The following is a 24,250-nucleotide window of genomic DNA, read 5'->3' as shown; positions in this document are numbered from 1 at the left end:
TTTAAATTTATATATTTTTATGGGTACATGTATACATTTTTTTGTTTATTTCAATCATTTGTCTATTAATTTAGGATTACATATTTTTTATTATTATCTTGCCCATTTATTTGATATTTTGCATGCTATTATTTTATTTATTTGTTCATATATTTGCATTATTTCTATGCTATCGTAGTATTTATTATTGCAATATATATTTAATGTAGCATAACATTACATTTTTTACTCGATCTTTAAAATCAAACTTTTTCAAAATGGGGATAATGCTTGTATTTAGGGTTTTCAAGAAAATTGAGCCCTAACGTATTGGGTTCCGATTTTCTTCGTTAAATCTAACATTCGAGCATTCTTCTTTAATCAAAAATAAGAGTTCATTATTGGGAATTCAACACATTGTGTCCTAACGTATTGGATGTGACGCATTGATTTCTCGAAATGAAGATTCTTTTTTTTCTAAAAATAATAAAGGAAATATTCCGAGTTTGGGATTTTAGAGGAATCGTGTCCTAACGTATTGGGTGTGATTTCTTAAATCTTGGATAAGTGGATGTTCTTTTAAAGTAAAGGAAATATTCCGAGTTTGGAATTTTAGAGGAATCATGCCCTAATGTATTGGGTGTGGCATTTTTGCTTCTCTAAATTGAGAAGGGTCTTAATACGCAACGTTTTAAGTTTTTTTTAAAGATTATATTTTCAAATTTTCGACATTAAGACATTAATTAATTAACTAGGTACCAATTTTTGGGCGTTACGAGGGTGTTAATCCTTCCTCGTACGTAATTGACTCCCGAACCCGTTTTCTAAACTCGTAGACCAAAGCTGTTTTTAGGTGATCCAACCACACCCTAATGAAAGATTGGTGGCGACTCCCAATTTTCATTTTTTTAAAGTCGACAACCTAAAACTTTTAAAAAAATGGTTTGGACATATTCTTCTCTTGTTACTAGGAAACTTGAGATTTTATCTAATTACTTCTCTAACTTTGCTACTTTTTGTTCTTATAATATGCAAAACAAAAGTGAGTCGGCAGTAGCAATAAGGGCATGAAATTGTAGCATCCGCTGAAACCCCTCTCTACAATCGCAGCTCCTCTTTGTATAGCTACACACCGTCCTATCTGGGATCACAACGTGGTAGGGCAGCCGATATGATCCTGACTTAGGGTGAGTTTGGATGGGCAGTGCGTTTACCTGCGGTTAGTGTAAAAACAGCGGTGGCGGTGAGATTAGATACTGTAGCATGAGATAAAAAGTAAACTAAACGCACCGCACTGCACCCAATCGCCCATCCAAACCCACAGTTAGAAAAAAAAATTTCCTTGTTTTTCTTTTGAAACATATGAAATTTAATTTTTTTTGAGTTTAAACTTAAAATTTAATATATTTATTTATTGAAAGTTAAAGAGTATTTTTATAAATATCATACAATGGAATGGGACGAATTTACCTAAAATTCAACGCACCTCGAGCCCAATTTTTCAAAAAGAAAAATTCGGGTGAATTCGAAAGTAGTCAGATTCGCTGGTACTACTTCAAATCCTTCTTTGCCAATTGCCCACTTGCAATATTGTTCAGACTTGCTTTGTTTTGTTTTTGTATTTGATTTTCTTAAGTCCAAACTGTCCTAAAACCTATCCAGTGTGTCTACCATGACCATCCCCACCTCATAGAAACAATACCAAGCAATATTCATATGTCAACCTAAGCTAACAATTGGTTTGATTCGATAATATCTTCGGAAATGGGCTAAAGGATTGTTCCCATACATGAGTGAAAAAATAGAGCAGACTCAGGAATGTAGCCACCCACCCGTACCATGTTATTGGGCTGCCTTCACTCCATGGAAATTCAATTTGAATACTATTCTAAAGCCTTTATTCAGATCAGAAGCTTCAACATGGGTCAATATGGGCCTTCTTCAACCAATCACAACCATCTTTTAGCCGACGAACACCATAATATAAAATCATAAGGTGAAGCCGGATACGCAGAAAAGCGCATCTCAGAAGCATACTTGATAGCGCTGGCACTACACTTTCCTCCATCCTTCCAGCCTCAGCCAGGATTGCTTCCAACCCCAAAAGCCGCGTTGGATAAACATTTATATTTATTGAATTCTAAGCACATTGATTACGCCGTCGCCAAAATTGATACCTTCTTCTTGGGTTCGAATTTTCAATGGTACAGAAAGCAGTGCAGCACACGCCTCTTCTGTCTAGCTAATGCAATTAAGCAAAACCCCTTCTCTTGCGTTAATAAATAAAAGCTTACCACCCTCTTAGCTCATCAGGACAAGTTGTTTTTGTGTTAGGCAATGCTACTCTTGGTTGAAAAGCTTACCAAATTATACTCCAAGCTGGAGAACCGCTAGAGGTGCTCATGGGCCGGGCCGGGTTCGGGCCGGGCCCATAAAAAATTTCAGCACGGCCCGAAATATGGGCCTAAAATTTTGCCCAAGCCCGGCCCGGGAAAAAATCATAAGCTCGGGCCCAGCCCTATCCGGCTCATTTTTTTAATAAATACCAAATATTTATTTTAAAAATTAAAAAAAGTATTTTAAAAATATTTTAAAATTAAAAAAATTTAAAAAGTATTTTAAAAATATTTTAAAATTAAAAATAATAAAAAAAGTATTTTAAAAATTTTAAAAATTTAAAAAATAAATATATTTATTATATTGGGCTGGACCAGGCCGGGCCTGGGCCAAAAAAGTGGTGCCCGAGGTCCTGCCCGTTTTCTAAACGGGCCTCGTTTTTTTGCCCAAGCCCATATTTCGGGCCTATATTTTTACCCAAACCCTCCCATATTTCGGGCGGGCCGTCGGGCCGGGTGAGCACCTCTAAGAACCACCGCCAACAATCAGAGGCAGATGTTTTGTTAGCTGCTGTACGGGATTTTCGATCTGATGTTTCCAATTGCCATGAATTTAAAACTTGGATTAGAAATCTCGTCCTTCTTATGGATTCAACAATGTTATGAGCTCCTATCACTTATCAACACCGCATTTGCAAAGCTAGTTGTGGACATAGACTACTATTGTAACACCCCTAACCTGTATACGTTGATAAATTAGGGTTACGAGGCGTTACCTGACAAAACACAACTTAACACAGACATTCAGTAGAATTCAAAAATTTTACATCTATGTTAAATTAGTGAAATATTAAGTAAGTATAATTATAAATTCTACTTTAACCTTTTATAACAAAACATAACATTTCTGTTCAGTTAAACCATAAGAAAAATAAGCTAATTTCGTATGGCTATTAATTATATATATACAGTACATTAAAGTACGACTCCCAAAATATTATCTAGCCTATACATATAACCAAAATCATATATATATATCAAATGCATATAATCACTTAATTTAACAGATTCACCGGCGCTTAGCCTGCAAGGCTTATAGCCTAATTCAGATCACCGGCACTTAGCCTACTAGGTTTATAACCTGATTCAGAACCTGATTCAGATCACCGGCACTTAGCCTGCTAGGTTTATAACCTGATTCAGATCACCAGCACTTAGCCTGCTAGGTTTATAACCTGATTCAGATCACCGGCACTTAGCCTGCTAGACGTATAGTCTGAATAATTTCACTGGCAATAAATCCGATTGGTACTGAGCTTTAACAAAAGAATCTCAATTCACAGAAGTTGTATTTCATATTTGTATATAAAATCCACATAAAATTCAGTTCAATATTCATAACTTATATCTTTAAAACACATGGACATATATAAATCCCAATCATCAAATCTAACTTAAATAATTCAATAATTCAACCGAAACACATTTATATATATAACCTCATACTTTAGATTCCACTACTAATATCATAAGATTTAACTTATAATATACTATGTACTTTTAACATTTGAATTCCATATATATCTATATAATTTCATATACCATTTCAATACAAGATCTTATACATGTACATATATACATATTCGAATCTAACAAGTATATATTACTCTATGCTTATATTCGAAACAAGAATATATACCTATATACTCATACATATTCAAATTTAACATATATATATGTATAAATATAATTTCATACTTATACTCAATATAAATATTTATTCATAAGTATACATGTTTATTTGCTCCAACTTATACAAATATTTTATACTAAATTCACACCTTATTCACACATACATGCATATGTTCGAATATATCTCATACCTTTGTAATTTCATACCTAAATTCAATACAACAAAACTTACATGTATACACATGTATATTCGAATATAATTTATACATATATATATTCATACCTAAATTTATTACAAGGACATTTATATGCATATTTGCATATTCATAGTCATTCGAACCTATCACACATATATATATAATTTCATACTTTCAATTCGAATTTTATACTTTTAAATTTAACTCAACAAAAATAAAATTGATATACATACACATATACTAATTTAATAAAATTAAATAGCTAATAGACTTACCTCGGATATCAGCGGACACGATCGACTATTCAACTACTTTCGTTTTTCCCCGGTCCAAATCCGTTTTCTTCGTTTCTCGATCTAAACATATTCAAATTTAACCTTTTTATTCATCAAAACATTCAATTAAATCCAAAAATACATAAATGGGAAAATTACTATTTTGCCCCTGACATTTTACACTTTTTGCAATTTAGTCCTTTTTGCACAAAACACAAAATACACAAAATTTGCCCACACTAAGCTAGGGCCGAATGTTCCTATACTTCATACAAGTCCACACATTTCTTTTATTTCACATTTTAGTCCCTCAAAAATTTATTTTCACAATTTAACCCTATATATTCAATTTCACCAAAAATTCAAAGACAAAACATATTAATCTAACACCTATATTTCATATTTCATCAACTAATATCATAAAACTCAAACATTCATCAATGGCATATTCCAAAATCATCATCAATCACAAAATTGAAAAATGGGTTTTGAAGGACACAAAGTAACGATTCCAAAAACGTAAAAATTATCAAAAACCGAACAAAGAACTAACCTCAATTAAGCTTCAATATTGCCGAATATAACTATGTTTTCTTTCTTTTTCTCTTGTTTAGTTTCGGCTAAGGAAGACAAATAATAACCATGGCTTTGTTTAATTTTATTATAACATATATATTAACAATTTATTAGTTTACTAACTTAACCTTTAATATAATATATATAACATATAATTCAAGGTCTTTCTTGACCATTGTCACCCACTACCAATAAAATGGTCTAATTGCCACATAAAGCCTCCATTTTATAAAGTCAACAACAATTAAGTACTTTCTTATTTAACCATCAAATTTTCATTTTACGCGATTAAGCCATTTTATCGAATTGAACATTCAAACGATTAAATTTCCACACGAATTTTTCACACCTATAACTTAACATATAATAGACACTAAAAATAATATTAAAATATTTTTTTGATTCGGATTTGTGGTCCCGAAATCACTATTCCAATTAGGGTCAAAACCGGGTTGTTACAACCCGTCAACTGCTGGGAAGTTACTTCTCTTCACCAGCATCTCAATTACAGCTTCCATTTGCTGGAGCTTCTAAAATCTGTTAGTTCCTCCCTTTCTCATCTGACGCACGCTCGCCTTTCCTTTGCTCTCGCTCTCACTCTCCTCCAGAATTCACCTTCTTTGGCAATCAAGCATCTCAAAGCAATTCAGCCTCAAGGTTCAAGCAAGGACTATAGAGGACAGCAAGACAGGGAAGACGGTGACAAGTACAGCAACTTCAGCTCCTTCCCCTGGAAGGAAAAGCTAGTAATCAAGCTTTAATGGAAATAAAGAAGATTGGCTTTTGGGTATGTGGCGTTGTTTTGGCTACCCTGTCGGATAGGCTAAACCATACTTGGAGATCAAGCAATTGATTGCCACCTCCAATAGTGCTTCGTTAAACCTAGTAGATTCATGTATTTCTGACGTTATAGTAGAGAAAGGTGAGATACTGAGAGAGGTTAAGGAGCTTAATAATGCAGCAGCTTCCCTAGCATCAGCCATAGTCTCTGGGAAAAGCAGTGATGCGGCCAAGGATTTGGAGACAAGGTTGGGTGTTTTTGGGAAGCAGCAGGAAGCTTTGGAGAAGCAGGTCCATTATTTGTTCTCCAAAGTATTCGCAGCCCGAAAAGAACTGCTTCTTAGTGTTCGACAATGCAGGAAATAACCTTAATTTCTGATCAACTTTTAAATGGTTTTTTGGACAACATTCGTTTGATGACAGTAATTGTATTTGTATCTTCAAAACTAACCATGGAAATAGAACTGCATCATGTCAGTTTCAAGTTTTGAATTGTCTATATTCAAATTTTAACAAACCAAAGTATTTTAGTATCATTCAAATTTTAACTGAATCTAGGATTCAGTTTGCGACCGGCTAATGAATTGATCTTGCAATCAAGTATCACAAAACTTGCAGGAACCAAGGAAAATTTTACAACTTTCTAAGTAGCAGAAAGAAGAAAAAAAAGATATGTCAACAACAAGATTTACTCGGTCACCAAATGAAACATGAACTGCAACCTCACTAATTTAATAGGTAAAGAAAGTTGCAAGGGAAAGCAAAGCTACGCCCATTTTAATACAAACAAGAAAAAAAAAAAAAAAAAGAAGAAGAAGAAGAAGAAGAAGAAAAACTAAAGCCTATTTTTGCAATACCCTCACCCTTTTTCCCAATAACTGTCACGACTAAACTATATCCATCAGCAGAAAACTTAGCTCTTCATCCTGCAAAGAAACATCTATACTTTCACTGTGTTGCCTTCATTGATTTGGACAACTGGTGCTTTGAGAAACTACCAAACTAGACTCAACTGTACCATATCTCAGTTTCTGCCATTCCCTATTGAAGGCAAAGCAAATACCTTGAAGGAAAGGGTCACAGCAGCCCCAACTGGCTCTCTGACTCATTGGAGTGGCTTTCTATTTCAGGTTTCTTTCTCTTGTGATAATCACTTGGCAACCTGATAAGTATATAGAGAGAGCATATGTGAGAGCTGACAAAATATTAAAAAAAGAAAAAGAAAAAATTTGGACATAATAGCATAATGAGGGACTTCATTTTGGCCTGCAAGGGCAACAGAGATGAAGAACTGAATGAAGTATTGATTAGTTCTACTATTTCTGATGCTGTTGAAGGCCTTGAAATAGTGGGTAGAATTACATTAATGCAGCCAGAGTAAATCATTTGTCAAGATAAGCCAACAAGGGTAAATCACTTAACAGGGACCAAAGGAAGCAGTGCCACTGTTATAGGATTCTGCCTTTTACATGGGTGGTCGGAAGTTTTTGAAATGAGTGTAGAATTAAGTTCAAAGCCAAAGACACAACCTTGATTTATCCTTTCTAATAACAAATGATTAAATATAAAAAAAATTAGTCAAGTTGGGGCATTTCCAGAGCAGACTAACCAAAATATAAAAAAATACATACCCCAAATACAAGGTAGTGTCTGAATCTCCCTTTTCAACAGTGCAATTACAGGTCAAATCTGGACTGGGAATGCTGTGGCTCATGAGAGAATTCTTCCTTTCAACTGGATAGCATTCAAGATAGGGTTGGATCGGGTGATCAGTTGTTGGAAAGAAACCTCGTAGCTCCTCAACCTGCATGGGTAGACAAATAAAACAAGTTGTCTGTTACCCAAATCATAATAATATACTCAGTTTTATCAAGAAAAACGTAACTTGCCTGTCTGCGTAAAGTTTCATTCTCAAGCATAGCTCGCTGCTCCTGCAAACAGAAATTAAAATGAATTAATTACCTCAAAGGTATCATTTTTTTCCTTAATTGTTCTTTTTTTAGATCATGTGACCTCCTTGACATAACAAGAAACATGCATGAGAAACTTGAACCTTATGGAATCTCTAGGTGCAATATTTCAAATGTCAAATGACTTCCCATACGAATTCCATTTCCCACCATTTTCAACCTACTACACGTAGTTGCTAGCTATTCTTAATTTCAAGCGTTTATAACCAATCTGTTGAAAGTTATTGAGACCTCACCTCCACCATTCAAGTCTAACCAAATGTAATTCTAGTTTGTGACATGTCTCCTTATCAAGATGCTTTATTTCCTATCAAAATTATCTTATTATTGGAGACAAAGATAACTGTAACATTCATCCTCTTTTTTCAAGATGCGCTTTTAGACAAAAGAACGACACTGGCAAAACAAAGTACAAAACTATGACATGCAGGTAGGACCAAGCATACCTGTAATCTTGATTGCTCTAATTGTTGCATGAGCAATTGTTCCTGCAATGGTATGATTCCTATTAAGGCCTCAAGTTAAATAATTATTTCTAGAAACAAGAATCCTAATTTAAGCTAAGAGATTAGATGAATTGGACAAAATGTCATTCAACCTTCTTCTCCTTCACTGATAACAACCCTTCATTAAGTTGCTGTTCTAGGAGCTGAAGCTCTTTCAAGCTCATGCTGGTCAAGTTCTTACCCAGCAGCTGTCTATAAAATCAGAACAAGAATTAGTTCAAGGAAAAGTAAAAAGTCTGCATTGGAGAAGAATGTAATACATAAACCATATCTGACAATTAAGATGGCATACAACTGTTTCATTTGTAGCTTTGCGATTTCATCCTTCAGATGGTCTGCCTCCTTAGAGTCTTGCTTCTGAAAACAAAAGTGTACATGATATCATCCAAATGTATACTTTCAGTGTACGACATTGTAAGGAAAAATAAATGAAACAGAAACATATTCGGGAAATAAACTTTTATCAAGGAATAACATGTTTTACCAATAGCAAATTTATGTTTCAACTGGTAGTACACACATGTCATGCATGCTAAAATCTAAATTAGGTTCTAACCATTATCTTGAGGTTCAACATAAAGCCAAAATGCAGAAGAAGAAATTGAAATATATTGTTTCAATGGAAAAGAAAAACCAGATTTGTGAATGTATTATGTAAGCATAAATTGCTGATCACCTCTGCTTTATGTTCCACTTGAGCAATCTCTGGAGAACCTTGAGCAGACTTGTATCTAGAAATTGTTTTATTCATGCTGCTAAAATGAACAAATGATTAAGACAATACTCTTTCACAGAGAGAAATTTGGCACATATTCTTTCTATTAGAGCATTTAGCTCACTTCAATATTATAGCATGCAGAAACAAGGAGCAACCTCAATATGCTAGAATACACAATGATAGGCACCTCTCCCTGCAATTTTAAGCTTATGATGAGTTTTTGTACTTATTCTGTCTCTCTTTCAGATACTCGTTCCTATAATTCTGATTTCCTCTATCAATTACATACATTCCAATATTTGTGGTTTCCTCCAAAATAAATTTTCTTGCTGCAAATCTTTGTATTTTATACATGTTTCCAGCCATCCCAGCACTTCATTCTCTTTAGTTTACCACTCCTTACGTACAATCGCTTCCATTTTTGTACAATCTATAGCTGTTTCTAACTTAAACTCTCAATCTCATAAAATTAGATTATGGACCTATCAACCCACAGAAACAAACTATTCTTACGAAAGCAGAGCATCTCACATCTCCTACAGCAGGAGTGCCACCAGTTTCTCACCAATACTTCAAAATATAGTACTATCCAAAAGATAAATCAATCGTTTTTACATCAATTGAAACCAAGTTTCTAATGAAACTCTAGTGAGAAACTCAGATAGGATATGAAAAGAATATGGCTTTTCAATTGAAGTAGGTATAAACACAAGCAAACAAATATTGAGAATTTGAGAATAATTCTATCTTTGCAAATCCAAACAATAAAATATTATATATAGCAGAGAATTTTTTTTTAAGGAAAAAAAGAAACCCCAATAAATTTTCAAATTTTCATGGACGTATGCTATCCAAAATAACATGGAACAATTTAAGAGACAAAAGATAACATACACGGTACAAAAGTTATTTACCATCAAACTTTTTTCTATTACCAAAAAGTTTCTGCTGAAGTCAATATAAATCGACCAAAAATTAGCCTTTTCTTCCCTTGATAATAAAAGTAATTGTTCTCCACCATTAAAAAGAAGTTAATGTAGCAATTTTTGAAAAAGGGCCGGGGAAGATCGGCAGGGTGAAGTTCATAATAAAATGACAGAAAGTAGACCAGACATCAAAATTATCAGCAGATAAAATCCAAACAAACATGCAAGAATACAAACAAAAATTCTTAAGACCCACCTAATCCCTCTAAAGTTCATAGTCGATGATCCTGGTAAACAACATTCTGGTCATCAAAATAAATAAAAGTTACCCTTAGCCTATTCTATTAAAAAAAAAAAAAGGAAAAGAGTCACTCTTTAGTCCTCAACCAAAAAAAAAAAGATAGAAAAACAAGAAAGGCCAATAAAGTTCATGGATGATAAATAGAAAATTCTCAGAAATAATCAAGGGGAAAAAAATTGTTCATGCAATGATAGAAAAAAAGAAGAAGAGGTTTTTGTTGAAGATAAAAAGTTGTGCAGTGCATACCCAGAGCTGGAAAACTCAAAGAGCTTGCCGGTATTGGAGAAAATGATGACAGCAACCTCAGCATCACAGAGAATGGCGAGTTCCTTAGCCTTCTTGAGCAAGCCAGCACGTCTCTTGGAGAATGTGACTTGCCTGCTATTAGCATTCTCTATTCTCTTAATCTCTATTTTCCCCCTACCCATATTCTCACAAGTTGGCTTCTCTGGCAACCCCCAAAACCCAGAAAACAAGAATAAGCAGGTAAATCAATCTTTGATGACAACAAAACAAAGAGCAACAACTATTTTCATAGGAATTTGAATAAATATATGATTTGTTTATTAAGAGAAAGGAACTTAATTTGGAAAAGACTTGGAAAAAGAAAGGATTGCTAAATATGGAGAATGGGGTTGGGGAGATAAAAAAAGGGTAGGCGTTTTGGAGACTGGAAAGGAAACGGCAAAGTTTGCTTGCATGGCTGATCCCTCTGCCTCTGCATTCAATTTAGAGAGTTTGCTTTGCTTTTGCATGATTCCTTTGCCACATTTGGAGAGTTTATTTGGTGGTCATCGGGGTCTACCTATGGGCCCCACCCCACCCCTGGTGGATCCCACTTTAGGAGTTTCATATTTCCCTCTCCTTCTCCTTTTTTATTTTTTATTTTTATTATTATTATTTGGTAATAAATATAATAAAATTAAATGATAAAAAAAAAAGGAAGCCTCCTCCGGCTCTTTGCTCTTCTCTTTTCCTTGCTGGGTGTTTGTAGGGTCCACCAAAGAAGGCTTGTTTTTGAGCTAGATTTTAGATAATGAAGGAAATGGAAATGGGAGTGCTAAAATTGGAGAGGGAATCGCCTAACATTTTATTTATTTATATACTAAGCATAATAGACCCCTATTTTTAATGGGTAATTGCTAGATTTGGTAGCTCTTGGCGTCGGTTGCTATATTGACTGACGCCCTGCTTCCTAATATTGGAGATGGGTGGGATAAGTTGAAAATGGCTTTCTCATGCCATGCCATTCTACATTTAGTACTACTTATTTAATACCAGCTACATTGGGTAAACCATTGTTTACTGAGGGGTATTTGCTATAAATGCAATCCAATGCAATGCACTTATTGAGTTTCCAAATCTTCTCTTCTACTTACATTATAAGGCCATTTGTTTTTGGTAAAACCTTTTTAACCCTCTTACCGGATTTGGGATAGAGAAGGTTGCTCACTGTTTCCACTCTTTACTTTTCCGTCGGACGAGTTGCAATACAAAATAATTTCCAAAGCTTAAAATTGATGATAAATGAATTGCTTGCTGCACTTGAATTTTATTACAAATGGTTTGGATTTGGTAAACCCACACACACCAAACCATTTGCTAATCTTCAAATTTAATTTTGAAATCAACAAAAAGCCTATTGGGCTAAAAACGCTAGACGAATCTTGTTAGTTATTAGTTTGGGCTTTCATAGACCGCATCGGTTACGTACCAGACATTGACATATAGGCATAGCGCAGGCGTCACCTGCAGCTGTTCACACGTACAGTACACATTCGTTTCTACTTCATGGTTACACCACGTGTATCCGCCGTTACCCAGGCGCCATTTTATTTAATACCCCCATTGGGCCGAAAGGTCCAACAGTTGCCGCGCGCAAGCCAGGGGAGGATAATGCAAGAAGGAAAAGAAGAGAGCGGTGCAGCAGCTCCTCCTCTATTGGCACTGAATCATGTGTCTAGGCTGTGTAGAAACGTGAAGAAGTCCATTGATTTCTATACCAAGGTTCTTGGTTTTGTGTTAGTTGAAAGACCTCCAGCTTTAGACTTTGATGGTGCTTGGTTGTTCAATTATGGGGTAGGGATTCACTTGGTGCAGTCCAAGGACGATGATAAGTTGCCTTCCGACTCCCACCATTTGGATCCCATGGACAACCATATTTCTTTCCAGGTTTACTTACATGCTAACTGCTGCTAGTTTTTGTCCTTGGAATCTATATATATATATATTGTGTAATTTAAAATTTTAATTAAACCATATATGGCATGTATGGCAGTGTGAAGATATGGAAGAAATGGAGCAAAGATTGAAAGAGTTCAACACCGAGTACATAAAGAGGACAATGGAGGACGAAAGTGGAACTAAGATCGACCAGCTGTTTTTCAACGACCCAGATGGATTCATGGTTGAAATATGTAATTGCGAGAATCTTAAGCTTGTTCCTGCTGGATCTATGGGAAAGATAAAACTTCCATTTGATCGTCACAATCCGCCGCTGGATTTGGATGCAAATTCCAACCCTAGCTACTCATATTAATTAATTACGAATACATCGTCCAGTGATTGTAATTTAATTGCAGCTTTAATACCAGATTGTTTCTTTCCTTTTCCACTACTTGCTACGTAACTACTTATTCTTGAATTATGACTATTGCAAGTAATTAAGCAGTGTCAAATCTAAGTCATTTAAATGGTGACTTGTTTAGCTTTTTTATTACAGTACTTAATTTCACTATCTATAACTAAATGTATCATCATTCAAAAAGACTCTTAATTTGTTAATGTATACGTATGCATCATATACTATAACCTATTCATGTTAAATCATTTGTAGTGTTTTAGTTTTTTTAAGCATATTTAATAATTCAAAATAAAAAAATTAAGTTAACTTTTTCAATGAAAATTTGTGGAAAGTTATAATAGATAAAGAGTTACTTATTATTTAATATAATTTTTTAATTCTTTATATTTCATTTTATTTCTTTTAATATTATTTTTTAAATATTTTATATTTAATTTTATGATTATATTTAATTTTAAAAAATATGTCAAATATAATTCACAACTTAAATTTACTATCTAATATTTTAATATTTAAATTTTCAATACTTAATTTGTTTTAGTTTATCAACAACACTTAAGTATTAAATCAAAGGTATAATAATTTATTAAGCAAAGTGGAAAATAATTTTTCCACTTATTTTACAATAATTTGATAAATAACATAAATTTAAAAAAATTAAAAATGAAAAATAAAATTAAAAATGAACCAAAATAATTTTTTATATAAAATTAAACTGCTAAATGAATTATTATGTTTAAATAAAAAACTTGAGAAGAGATTAAGAAATTGGGACTCCGAGTACGTATTTTAAGTGTGCCTCTACAATTATTTTTAATTATTATTCATTGAATAAGGACATCTTTGAATTTTGCTCGAAGATTCATCCCATTTTCATATACCATATGATATTAAAGTTTCGATCCACGTGGTCTTAATAGCGAACGTCGGCCTTGATTGAGGTTTATGCGTGGGACGTTGGTTAGTTTAAGTTATTCATAATGATTGAAACTATAATGTTTCAATTTTAAGTAATTGTTATTTTAAATAAGTCAATGTATGATTTAAATATAAGTTTTCTATCTAACACTTTTCCTTTTCTCTTAACGAGGTGAATAATGGCTCACGAGATGGCGAGATGGGGGAGACAATGTGAAAGCCCGAGATACTGGGTGGAAGAAGCCCCTCCATAAGTTGAGGCTATCATCTTAAACGAGTTACGAAGGTAAGTTGGGGTTTTTGTTTTGAGTCCGAAGGGTATGGTCTCTGTTTTCAAGAGAAACATTGAGGAGCTCAGTGAATCGGAGGAGTGGGGAAATAAAAAGAGAACTAATCGAGAAATCTAAGGGATTTCCACTCCCATAGATGGATTTTCCAATGCATCGGAGCGGACGAGATGAATGGGTAGACTAAAGGTCTTAGGGAATTAGATTTTTTTTCCTTAGGATTTGATATGGTTTGTTGTGGAAAATGGTTTTGTTTTGGTTTTTCCTTTTTGTTTAAGAGTCTAGGTAAACGTTCTTTAGGGATTCTCGAGGCACCGCCCATTGCAGCGATTATTATGCTGACAAATGGCTGGCATGGTAAAATGGTGCTGAGGCTTTTATTTTGTTTTTTTCATTTTTGTTGTTTCCTTTGTATTTAAACCTTTAAACTTTCCTAATAAGGTTGCATCAGGTGTTATTTTCAAAAAAAAAAAAGGTAAATAGTAGTCCGTTGAGTAATTTTATTTATCACGTATTTTTGTTTATTTAATATTTAAGGGATCTCATTAAGGATAAAATCCTTTTAAGTTAATGGCAAGAAAATATTGTATTGTGAGGTATGAGAATTTAAATTTAATCTTAAAAAAATCTATTCTCACTTTCAATTATTGAAAAAGAATTTTGTTAAGTTTTTTATTTTAGTCCCAAAATATGTTGTCTCTGAACCAATGAACGTAGGATAAAGTACAATTGGCATGCCAATAGATTATTATGCGTACGGTACGGGATTGATCTAAGTAGTGAAGATGATTTTTGTATATTCTCTGTTTACTGGATATGCCGAGGTCCTACATTTTTTGTGGGCTATCATGTTATATTACAGTGTTATCTAGTGTGTTGGATGGTACTGGCTCTTATGAGCATTTGGTGTGTTGGATGGTTAACCGTGTACTCGCATCCACTTATCGTTCATCGGGCTATGTTTATTGATCTTTGAAAATCATTGAAATGTGGAACTGATTTGTACTATTGTACTAAGCATTACTCACCTGTTGTGAGCTGTGATTGATAGGATTTCTAAGAATAACTTTATTGACAGGAACTTTGTTTAGTAATCTTTCTAATTGATTTATTATGTTTATTCGGTAAGCTTTATCATTTTAATTGGCGAACTTACTAAGCTATATGAAAGCTTACTCATGTTATTGTTTGGGGAAGTCAGAGATCGGGTCAACCTGAAGAAATCACACTATCGAGGATCTTGGTAGATTTTGAATTCAAACTTGGCTTATATGGAATGTAATGAGGGGATTTGAGTTTGTTTTGTAATAGTTCACAAGTACTCATGTTATATAGCTTAGTGTGTTTATTATGTTGTTTAGTTAAATAGCTATTGATATGTGCATGCATGATGCAAGTTGTGGTTGATTGGAAATAGGAAAGTGTAAGTCTTAACATTAAATATGGTATGATATTTGTGTGATTGCTAATCACTAGGTTCTATACTTGTGAATTGTGAATCTAGTTTAAATGATTTGAATAACTAATGGTTATATGCAAGCCTAATTCTAAGTTTAAGCATAAGTGGGTGAACATGAAATGTTAAGTTGACATGAGTTAGGTATGGTATTTTTGGGTTTAAATGTAAATCAATTTGAGTGTGTTGTGGCTTGTGCATTTTAACTAAGATAATGAAATGTATGCATTTGAATTGTGGTGTTAATGATGGCATATTGTCTAGGCACATAGATTGATTGTTTTAGCATGCTTTGAGTGCTTTTGAATGTGCTTTGAGGGCTTGTATGCTTGTACTTTTGATGTGTTTAGGTACCTAAGCATTTGGATGTGAAATGAGCATGTTTTGGGTCATTTTTGGGCATATATGGCCTGAGGCACGAGCTGTCACATGGTCGTGTGTCACACACGGGTAACCCACACGGCGTGTATCCCAAATGTGTTAGGTGCAAGGTTCATACGGCCTATAACACGACTGTGTGACCCAAGTTAGTGAGTTACACGGATGGACACACGGGTGTGCATACGAGCGTATGGAGTAACCACACAGGCGTGTGGAGTAACCACATGAGAGTGTGGAGTAACCATATGGGCGTGTGGAGTAACCACACGACCATGTCCAGAGCCAGATGTCTAGGCTTTGTCACACAGCCTGGACATACGACCATGTGACCCTTATTTTGAAAATTTTTATTTTTGTCCCAAATCTCATGTTTTGTTTCGAATTAGTCTCTGATTGTTCCTAAACTATTTTGAGGCCTCGTAGGCTCAATTTAAGTCCAGCAAATGAGTGTTTTAATTCATTCTAAATTATTTATGAATATTGTTAATTGACTGATAAATTGATGCTAATTGTTATAAAATGTTCTAAACTATACGGTAATACTCTATAACCCTATTTTGGCGACAGAAAAGGGTTATGGGTGTTACACATGCCCAGATATTTATTTTGCAGTGGGGTTAGTGAGTTGATATCAGGCGAATCCAAAACCAAGACATTGGCAAATAGTTAAGCTTATACTCAAGTATTTACGGAGAATGATAGATTATATCCTTATGTACTCTAGAGGAGATCTCACTCCTATTGGATATATTGATTCTGACTTCCAAACGTATCAGGATTTAAGAAAATCGACATCGGACTGTGCTTTTGTCTTAAATGGTAGGTCGATAGTGTGAATAAGTGTCAAGCAGGATTGCATTGCTAACTTCACTATATATGGAAAAATATGAGGTATGGAAAAGCTATGACACCATAATAGTGCGAATATAGCTAAACCTAAAAGAAACCACATAAGGACAAAACACATAAGGGAGACGACCGTGTTTGACAAAATATTGGATATAGTCAAAGATCGCATATGGGGATAAACCCTAGGGATATGTTTTGCCAAGACTCTACGAGCTAGAGAACTCTTTGGGAAACATATGGAAGGGCACAAGAATTCGAAACATGACTCATCTACTTCACTAAAACAAGTGGGAGACTGTTGAATTTGGTGCCCTAAGTGAAGTATTTTCGTCTAAGTACACTTGTAATTTTTTGAACAGATTGGTTAATAAAATTATTCATAAATTATAGTAACACTTTGTATATTGTCCTCATATATTTTTTGTATGCAAAGCAAAATGGAAGCAAATGTTACTCACTGGTTTTCTAATGTTTAAGTAATATTAAGTGGTATTAAGTGGTCGAATCGTAATACAAAAAGACAACTTATATTAGTAGACAAACCTAAACATGTCATTACTCTAATCAGAAATGAGCAATCCGATTGAAAGACTAATATGTCATCTATCAAGTACAATTTGGGAGATGTCTTACCTTAGACATCGGAGCGAATGACTCCCGGAAGATAGAGACATAGATGTGATTGATTAGGCTGACAGTACTTCGAACATGACCCAAGTAAAATAGATCCTGAATCCATTTATGGATTTATTCACCTGTGATGTTCATAGTATGACATTCCTAAATCCTAAGTGGGTGGCAGACTATGTATGTGTGATCATACACTTTGATGTAAGTAAAAGCATATGTGTGATCATACACTTTGATGTAAGTAAAAGCATGGGTTCGAATATATAAGGAACCCGAAAGCTAGTGTGTTGGGTGTACGACTTCTAAAATATGTAGCGTCATTTACAATAGTGGAATTCATAGATCAAGACATAGGTAAACGATATCCTCTCATTGGCATTACATGGTTGATGAAAAGTAAACATGGTTATGGATCTTTTGTCTTTGTGATGAATGACTTAATTACTATTCGATAGTAATTGACTTTTCATGAAGGAAGATGTAATGGTTACCAAGAGATAAAATAGGATTATATTAGGAGAACAAATTTTATCTCAAAGAGATCAAGGATACCCTATGAGGGTAACACGCTTATGACAAGGTCATTGGATGAGCACTGAGTTGTTACTTTCGTAATGGTATGTCATTAGGGAGAGCTCAGTCATGATACTATAGTGGAATGACTTTGTGACTAAATGAGTTTATAATTAATAAGCGAAAAGTTGAAACTTAAGTATAAATCATTTGATCCCTAATCACATATGTCCAATCGGTCTCTCCGCTAGCTCGTTGAAACCAGAAATGAATTGGGATTTTGAAAATAAATAAACAAAATGAATAGGAAAAAGGAAATAGAAAACATTGAGGAATGATTATGGTTTTTTTAAATGAATAAATGGAATCATTTGGAAGTGAATGTAGATTTACAAAAATGGAAATGGCAATGATCCATTTGCAATTCTATATGAATTACTTAAAAATGATCGAAAGAATGAGTTAATGTTTTTGAGCTATTTTGAAGCCCAAAAATGAAAATAAATCATTCGGTTACAGTGAACATGTTGAGTTATGTAATATTGGACATATTTTTTCCAAATTTTACCTGGGATAAAATCGTTAAAAATTTTATCGGGGGTAAAATTATCAAAATTTTACTAGGAGTAAAATAGGGATGAGAAAATTGTTTAATATAGAATATTAAAGCTTATTTTGGGAAATAGAAAAATCGATTTAGGTTGGATCATATTACAGAGTTTTGGTTCAAAAAGCCTAGGAAGTACTCGTAATAAGGCCCAATATGAGAGAAGCCTAAAACCCTTCATATAACATGAAAGGGGCGGTAGCCCTAGCAGGAATACTAGGGTGTGATGTCCACCCTAATTCTGGTCTAAGTAGGAAGTTGTTTTTCCATTTTAAATAAACCACTACAATTCAATAAGGGTTCTACCTTCTCTTCTTATAAATAGATGACACCGGTAGGGCATTACATACAACTTTGAGAGATTGTTACTCTATCAAAAAATAAAGAGAATTTATTCTCAACTATCAAATATATTTTTCTAAAACAACAGTTCTACCAGTTTCTATTAAAGAAGAGAGAATTTTTGTTTTCACCTCAAATAAAAGAGAAAAGTTTTTCTAGTTCTGTGTTTCGATTCAACTGGTTCGAGCCTACACTTGAAGCAATTCGTGGTATGAGAATAATAAAGAAGATCGTTTGGTTGAAAGCCAAAAACAACGAACGTCCGCTAAGCTGAAAACATAAGCATGAATTTAGTTAAGGTTTATTGCTATAAATGTCACAAACCGGGTCGATTTTCAAAATTTTAATTTTATGTTGTGCAAGAAAATTATTTTCTAACCAAAATTTTTTCAACAAAGCGGTATTATGTGGTCGGATCGTAATACAAAAAGACAACTAATATTAGTAGATGTGTAACACCTAATTTTAGCGAGTCCTAAATACGGGCAAGTAGAATGAGAGAAATCTGTGAGACGTAGTCTTATCTGCCCAATTGATACTTTCAACACATAGGTCAAACACAAAGTTGACAGTAGAGTATTATGTAAGAATTTTCTTTGAATGTGTTGAGTTGTAAAGAAGAAGGGATTGATAAGAGTACTTAAGATTTTTGGGTGAATTGGATTATCACTAATGGTATCGTACGCCCAATTTATTGAATTATTATGCTAGTTACGTTCTAACGAGGTAGTTAGGAAGGGACGAAGGGATGAACCAAAATTTTTTAAAATATTGGATTTCCATTTACATCTGTAAACCATTTATAAAGGCAGCCTTAAAAGTTTGAGACACGTGTCAACTTCCAATAAGGGCTTGGGTTATTTTTATAGATATTCAAGTTAGAAAAGATAAAGTTTTTCTTCTTCATTCCTTAAGAAGTATTGTTACCTGAATATTAAAGAACTTACAATATTTCTTTCTCCTTCAATTTGGAGTTGTAAATCTGGATCTTCACAAGTTATTACTCCGTGTTAAGTTGTAGTTGCTATTGATTTGCGCAATGAAAGTCTAGATTTGGAGTTTTAGAATATAGTAGGTGAGAATCAAGTGAGTCCCTAAGTTGAATCTTGCATGTATATTGTTCATATGAGATACTTTGTGGAAATTGATTGAACTATGAAATAGAAACTAGAAAAAAGTACAGTAAGAATGTTTGTTGGGAATAACATGTATAGGTTGTATAGAATCTGTCAAATTTTAGTATGTGATAAGTATTATAATGTTGAAGCATGGTCGTATGGGTATATCTGGTAAATATGCGAAGAGAGGTGAATTAGTTTGTGGGTATGTTAATGCATTAGAGCAATAAGTCCTAAACGATGTCAGTGTATAGAGAGTCTATTAAGTGAGTCTATGTCTGTTCACTGCGGTGAAGTTTAAAGGGTTCTGTCGGGACTAAAAACACGATATCTGATATAAATCTTGAAGGAAAAGCTCATGGCCATGGCACTTTCCGTAAGAAACTAAAAGATGGTGATTACCCAATGGAGTTCTTTGCGTGTCCCAGACAATGATGGGTAAACCTCACATAACGTGAGTTTAGGAAAATCCATATCGTAAACATGTCAAGAAAGAAAATTCTTTGTGGTAAATCATGAAATGAAAACCTTTGTGGTGAATCTTGAAAAGAACAGCCTTCGTAGCGAATTATGAAAGGAAATACCTTTTGTGGCGGATTATGAAGGAACAGCCTCTACGGCGAGTCCTACAAGAAAAACTTTTGTGGCGCGTTTCGGATAGGTTACTCTTGAAACGTGTTTTAATAAGGCTCTTAGTGGTTAACTATGAAGGACGCTCTTTGTGCGGGCTTTGTATTAAGTAATTAGCGTATTTGGTATGGCTCTTAAACATAAACAGTGAAATCAATAAGTATGATATGTATGTATGGGATATATGGTAAGGTATTTTATAATACTAAGACTCAGTCGGAGATAGTGAATTGAAGAGATACAATGAAGTAATGAGTTAGTATTGAAAATGTATTCTGAATAAGGACGTAAAATTTGTATGATCGAAGGAAGTGTCTGTCACCTGCGTATGTGTTTCTTCTTGAACCATGATGAGGTGATGGCTTGAATATTGAATAATGTAAATAAAGTATTGAGAACATTGAAAAGAAGGAAATAGCCTCAGAGTAAGGTATGGTAATGGATGAGTACAAAAGAATAGTAATTGAGGAAGTATTCGCAAGAGACTAAGTTGAAGGATAAGAACGATGAGATCATTTGTATAAGTTGCTAGTTGCGATGCGCAAATATAACTCAGGTAAATGATGTTTTCATCACTAAGTTCTTACAAACTTACCTCTGTGTGTGATATGTTATAGGTAAATTGATCCGAGTCTGCACCAGGAGGGATGATGCCAGGATTACACCAAGAAGCAGCGTATCTGGTCATTATGCATACAAAACAAGTTAATAGCGCATTTAAAGTCTAAATTGCTAGTTAGAAATCCATACTTTGGGGGTATCTGTAATAGATTAGGTTTTTAAATTAGATATTATTGTAATTTAATTACCTCGTGTTGTAGTTGTATTTACTTATGTATTTTAGTTTGAAATTTTGTAGTTAAGTAAGTTGCCATTATCTGTAAATCGTATAAGAAAATTAAGCTTGTGTCTGTATTTGTGTGGTAATATCCAAGATACGGATCTGGTTAATCAGATCGGGTTGAGGGTATTACAAGACGAATCTAAATATGTCTTTAGTCTAAATGGAAATGAGAAAATTGATTGAATGACTAATATGTCATCTATCAAGTCCAATTGGGGAGATGCCTTGTCTAGGGCATCGGAGCGGATGACTCCTAGAAGATAGAGACATAAATGTGGCTGAATAGACTGACAGTACATTGGACTCGACCTAAGAAAAATATATCCTAAATCCGTTTTATGGATTTATTCACTTGTGACGTTTAAAGTGTGGCATACCATAATCTTGAGTAGTTGATGGACTATGTATGCGTGACTCGTATACTTTAGTGTATATAAAACCTGAGTTCAAATAGATAAGGAACCGAAAGCTAGTGCGTTGGGTATACAATTTCTGTAGTATGTAGCATCATTCACAATGATGGAATTCATAGCCCAAGACACGGGTAGATGATATACTCTCATCGACATTACATTATAGATGAAAATAAATGTGGTTACGGGTTGTTCATCTTTGTGATGAATGACTTGATTACTATTTGATGGTAATTGACTTTTCATAAAGGAAAATGTAATGATTATCATGAGATAAAATATGATCATATTAGGAAAGCGAACTTATCTTAAAGAAATTAAGGATATCCTATGAGGGTAACACACTTATGACAAGGTAATTGGACGAACATTAATCCAATTGCTTTCGTAATGGTATGCCATTAGTGAGAGCTCAGTCACGATACTATAGTGAAATAACTTCGTGACTAAATGAGTTTATAACTAATTGGTGAAAACTTGGAATTTAATTATAAATAATTTAAGCACTAATCACACATGTCCAATCGGTCCCTCCACTAGCTCATGGAACCAGAAGTGAATTACATGTTAAATTAAATGAACATAAATGGTAAATTTGGAGAAATGATAAACATTTGGAAATGAATGTGGTTTTCTCACTAAATGAAAATGACCTAGAAAATTAATTTATGGTTTTTTGAATTATTAATTAATTTTTTGAAGTTAAAAAATGTAATTAAATTAATTAGTCATTGTGAAATTCGTTGAGTGCAGAAATTAAATATATTTTATCATAAATTCTTTTATGGTAAAGTTATCATGATTTTAACGAAATTAGAATTGATTGAGAAAATTATTTAAGTAGAAAATTAATTAATTTAAGTTAATTTAATAAATAATGTCTATTTTGAGAAATAGAAAAACATGTACTGGGCTGGATTAAATTATAAAGTGTTAGGTTAAAAGTCTAGGAATAACAATTTGAGATATTGTTATTCTGTCCGAAAATAGTGAGAATTTAATTTTAACTATAAATTCTATTTTCTGGGAATAATAGTTTTACTGATTTGTTCAATCTCATATTTGAAGTAGTTCATGATATGAGAATAGTAGAGAAATCATTCGGTTAAAAGCCGGGAACGACAATGATCCGTCTAACGCAAAACACAGGTACAGTTTTGGTAAAAAAGTTTATTACTATAAATATCACAAACTAGCTCGGTTTTCAAAATCTTATTTTTTCTTTGGGCAAAAAAAACTGCTTTCGAATCGAATATTTTCTAACAATTCCTTAAGTTGCTCTTTTATTGGGTCCAACTCTGTGGTGCGTCCTTTAATTACCTCGAGTATTTCCTTCACATCCCTCATGGATTCCTCAAGCTTAACCACTCGAATTTCTAAAGTTGATAGCATATCTCTTGATCTATTAACTTTCTTGCCCCCACCACAGGTTTTCCTAGGCTCAATTTGCTCATTTTCTCCTTCCGCCATCTCGACCGGTGCCTTTGAACCTTAGCTTTGATACCAACTGTCACAGGGCTACAACTTTAGATTCACAAACTATGCGGCCTTAGGCGATTCCTTAACTTCAAGTCTACCTAAGTTAGCTTTACTCTCGAAAGTGAGAATTCACAAAGGAAATAAAGCGAAAGCAAACACAAAAAACAAAGGAGCATGAATTGAACAAAAAAGCCACAAAAATGCAATGCGTACAAGGTGTTTAAGTAAATGCTCTCAAATGTATTTAATAACTATGAATTTGATGATTACAAATAATAAGGAATACCTCTATTTACATTTGAGCTCCCCAAGATCCAATAGTATAATTTAAATTACATTGACAGTCAAGATTAAAATCTATCTACAAGATGAGAATCCTAAAAAATTTAAACTCTATACAATCTTATCCCTGAGGATTATAAATATTAACCATGGTAAAATATAAGTTACTTTACATATTCACCAGACTAAGTAGATGGACTTTTAATTTTTTCAAGCAACGGGCCAATCCTGTTGGGCCAAATGAACCCTTGTAAACAAGATGAATCATCCAAGTGTGCCTTGATCACAAGCTCCCTTATGCGACCTGTAACACAAAGGGGTCCTGTTATATTTAGATTTACTCGACATTAATAATGTATGAGAAGATTCAAAATGAGTTAAAAGACCCCTCTATGTGGTGAAGGTTAATTGGGTTCTTCAACCAAAGGAGGGGGTTAACTTTAATTGATGTCTAATATGGTTAAGACAGTTTTTGACATTATCGCTGCTACTACTATCAAGTTTGCATGGTTGAGGGAAACAAGTTTGCTACAATGGAATCAATTGGATTTTGTTGTTATCTTTTTGTTTATTTATTTGTTTGTTTAGGTTGTTACTTTAAGCACTTATTGTTTTCTCATTGGCTAGTTTTCTTTCTGTCTGTGTTTATATTGTTACTGCT

The 24,250-nt window shown here is 33.8% G+C and overlaps 2 protein-coding genes and 1 long non-coding RNA gene across 4 annotated transcripts; 1 reads left to right on the top strand and 2 right to left on the bottom strand.

Annotated features, from left to right (window-relative positions):
- Positions 1–1,370: 1,370 nt before the first annotated feature.
- LOC121224101 (uncharacterized) lies at positions 1,371–5,132 on the bottom strand. The gene is made up of 3 exons (XR_005921611.1): positions 5,033–5,132; positions 4,480–4,560; positions 1,371–3,054 (listed from the first exon to the last, which is right to left on the bottom strand). It is a non-coding gene; the product is annotated as an uncharacterized lncRNA (long non-coding RNA).
- A 1,334-nt stretch (positions 5,133–6,466) lies between these two features.
- Positions 6,467–11,032, bottom strand: LOC107945596 (agamous-like MADS-box protein AGL15). 2 transcript variants are annotated; one of them, XM_016879656.2, is made up of 9 exons: positions 10,503–11,032; positions 8,988–9,066; positions 8,604–8,668; positions 8,404–8,503; positions 8,252–8,293; positions 7,725–7,766; positions 7,467–7,639; positions 6,899–6,997; positions 6,467–6,761 (listed from the first exon to the last, which is right to left on the bottom strand). In XM_016879656.2, the coding sequence occupies exons 1-8, from the start codon at positions 10,682–10,684 to the stop codon at positions 6,913–6,915; spliced, it is 768 nt and encodes a 255-aa protein (XP_016735145.1). In that variant the 5' UTR covers positions 10,685–11,032; the 3' UTR covers positions 6,467–6,761; positions 6,899–6,912. The 2 variants fall into 2 exon arrangements, with proteins under 2 accessions (XP_016735145.1, XP_016735146.1); XM_016879657.2 differs by having other exon boundaries at positions 6,467–6,997; positions 8,988–9,063; positions 10,503–11,027.
- A 1,081-nt stretch (positions 11,033–12,113) lies between these two features.
- LOC107945598 (lactoylglutathione lyase) lies at positions 12,114–12,870 on the top strand. The gene is made up of 2 exons (XM_016879658.2): positions 12,114–12,428; positions 12,535–12,870. Exons 1-2 carry the CDS (start codon positions 12,153–12,155, stop codon positions 12,793–12,795), a joined length of 537 nt encoding a protein of 178 aa, XP_016735147.1. The 5' UTR covers positions 12,114–12,152; the 3' UTR covers positions 12,796–12,870.
- Positions 12,871–24,250: the final 11,380 nt, after the last annotated feature.

Source organism: Gossypium hirsutum, chromosome D12 (genome assembly GCF_007990345.1).
Source record: "Gossypium hirsutum isolate 1008001.06 chromosome D12, Gossypium_hirsutum_v2.1, whole genome shotgun sequence".
Classification (NCBI taxonomy): Eukaryota; Viridiplantae; Streptophyta; class Magnoliopsida; order Malvales; family Malvaceae; genus Gossypium; species Gossypium hirsutum.
This window is presented reverse-complemented; position numbering and strand designations above follow the sequence as displayed.

Excerpts from the sequence above, each read along its gene's own strand:
- LOC107945596 (XM_016879656.2), bottom strand. The coding sequence starts at position 10,684 with ATGGGTAGGGGGAAAATAGAGATTAAGAGAATAGAGAATGCTAATAGC. Across the intron at positions 9,067-10,502 it reads TTTGAGTTTTCCAGCTCTGG|CAGCATGAATAAAACAATTT; the intron begins GTATGCACTGCA and ends TGTTCATTTTAG. Across the intron at positions 8,504-8,603 it reads AAGCTACAAATGAAACAGTT|ACAGCTGCTGGGTAAGAACT; the intron begins GTATGCCATCTT and ends CTGATTTTATAG.
- LOC107945598 (XM_016879658.2), top strand. The coding sequence starts at position 12,153 with ATGCAAGAAGGAAAAGAAGAGAGCGGTGCAGCAGCTCCTCCTCTATTG. Across the intron at positions 12,429-12,534 it reads ACAACCATATTTCTTTCCAG|TGTGAAGATATGGAAGAAAT; the intron begins GTTTACTTACAT and ends CATGTATGGCAG.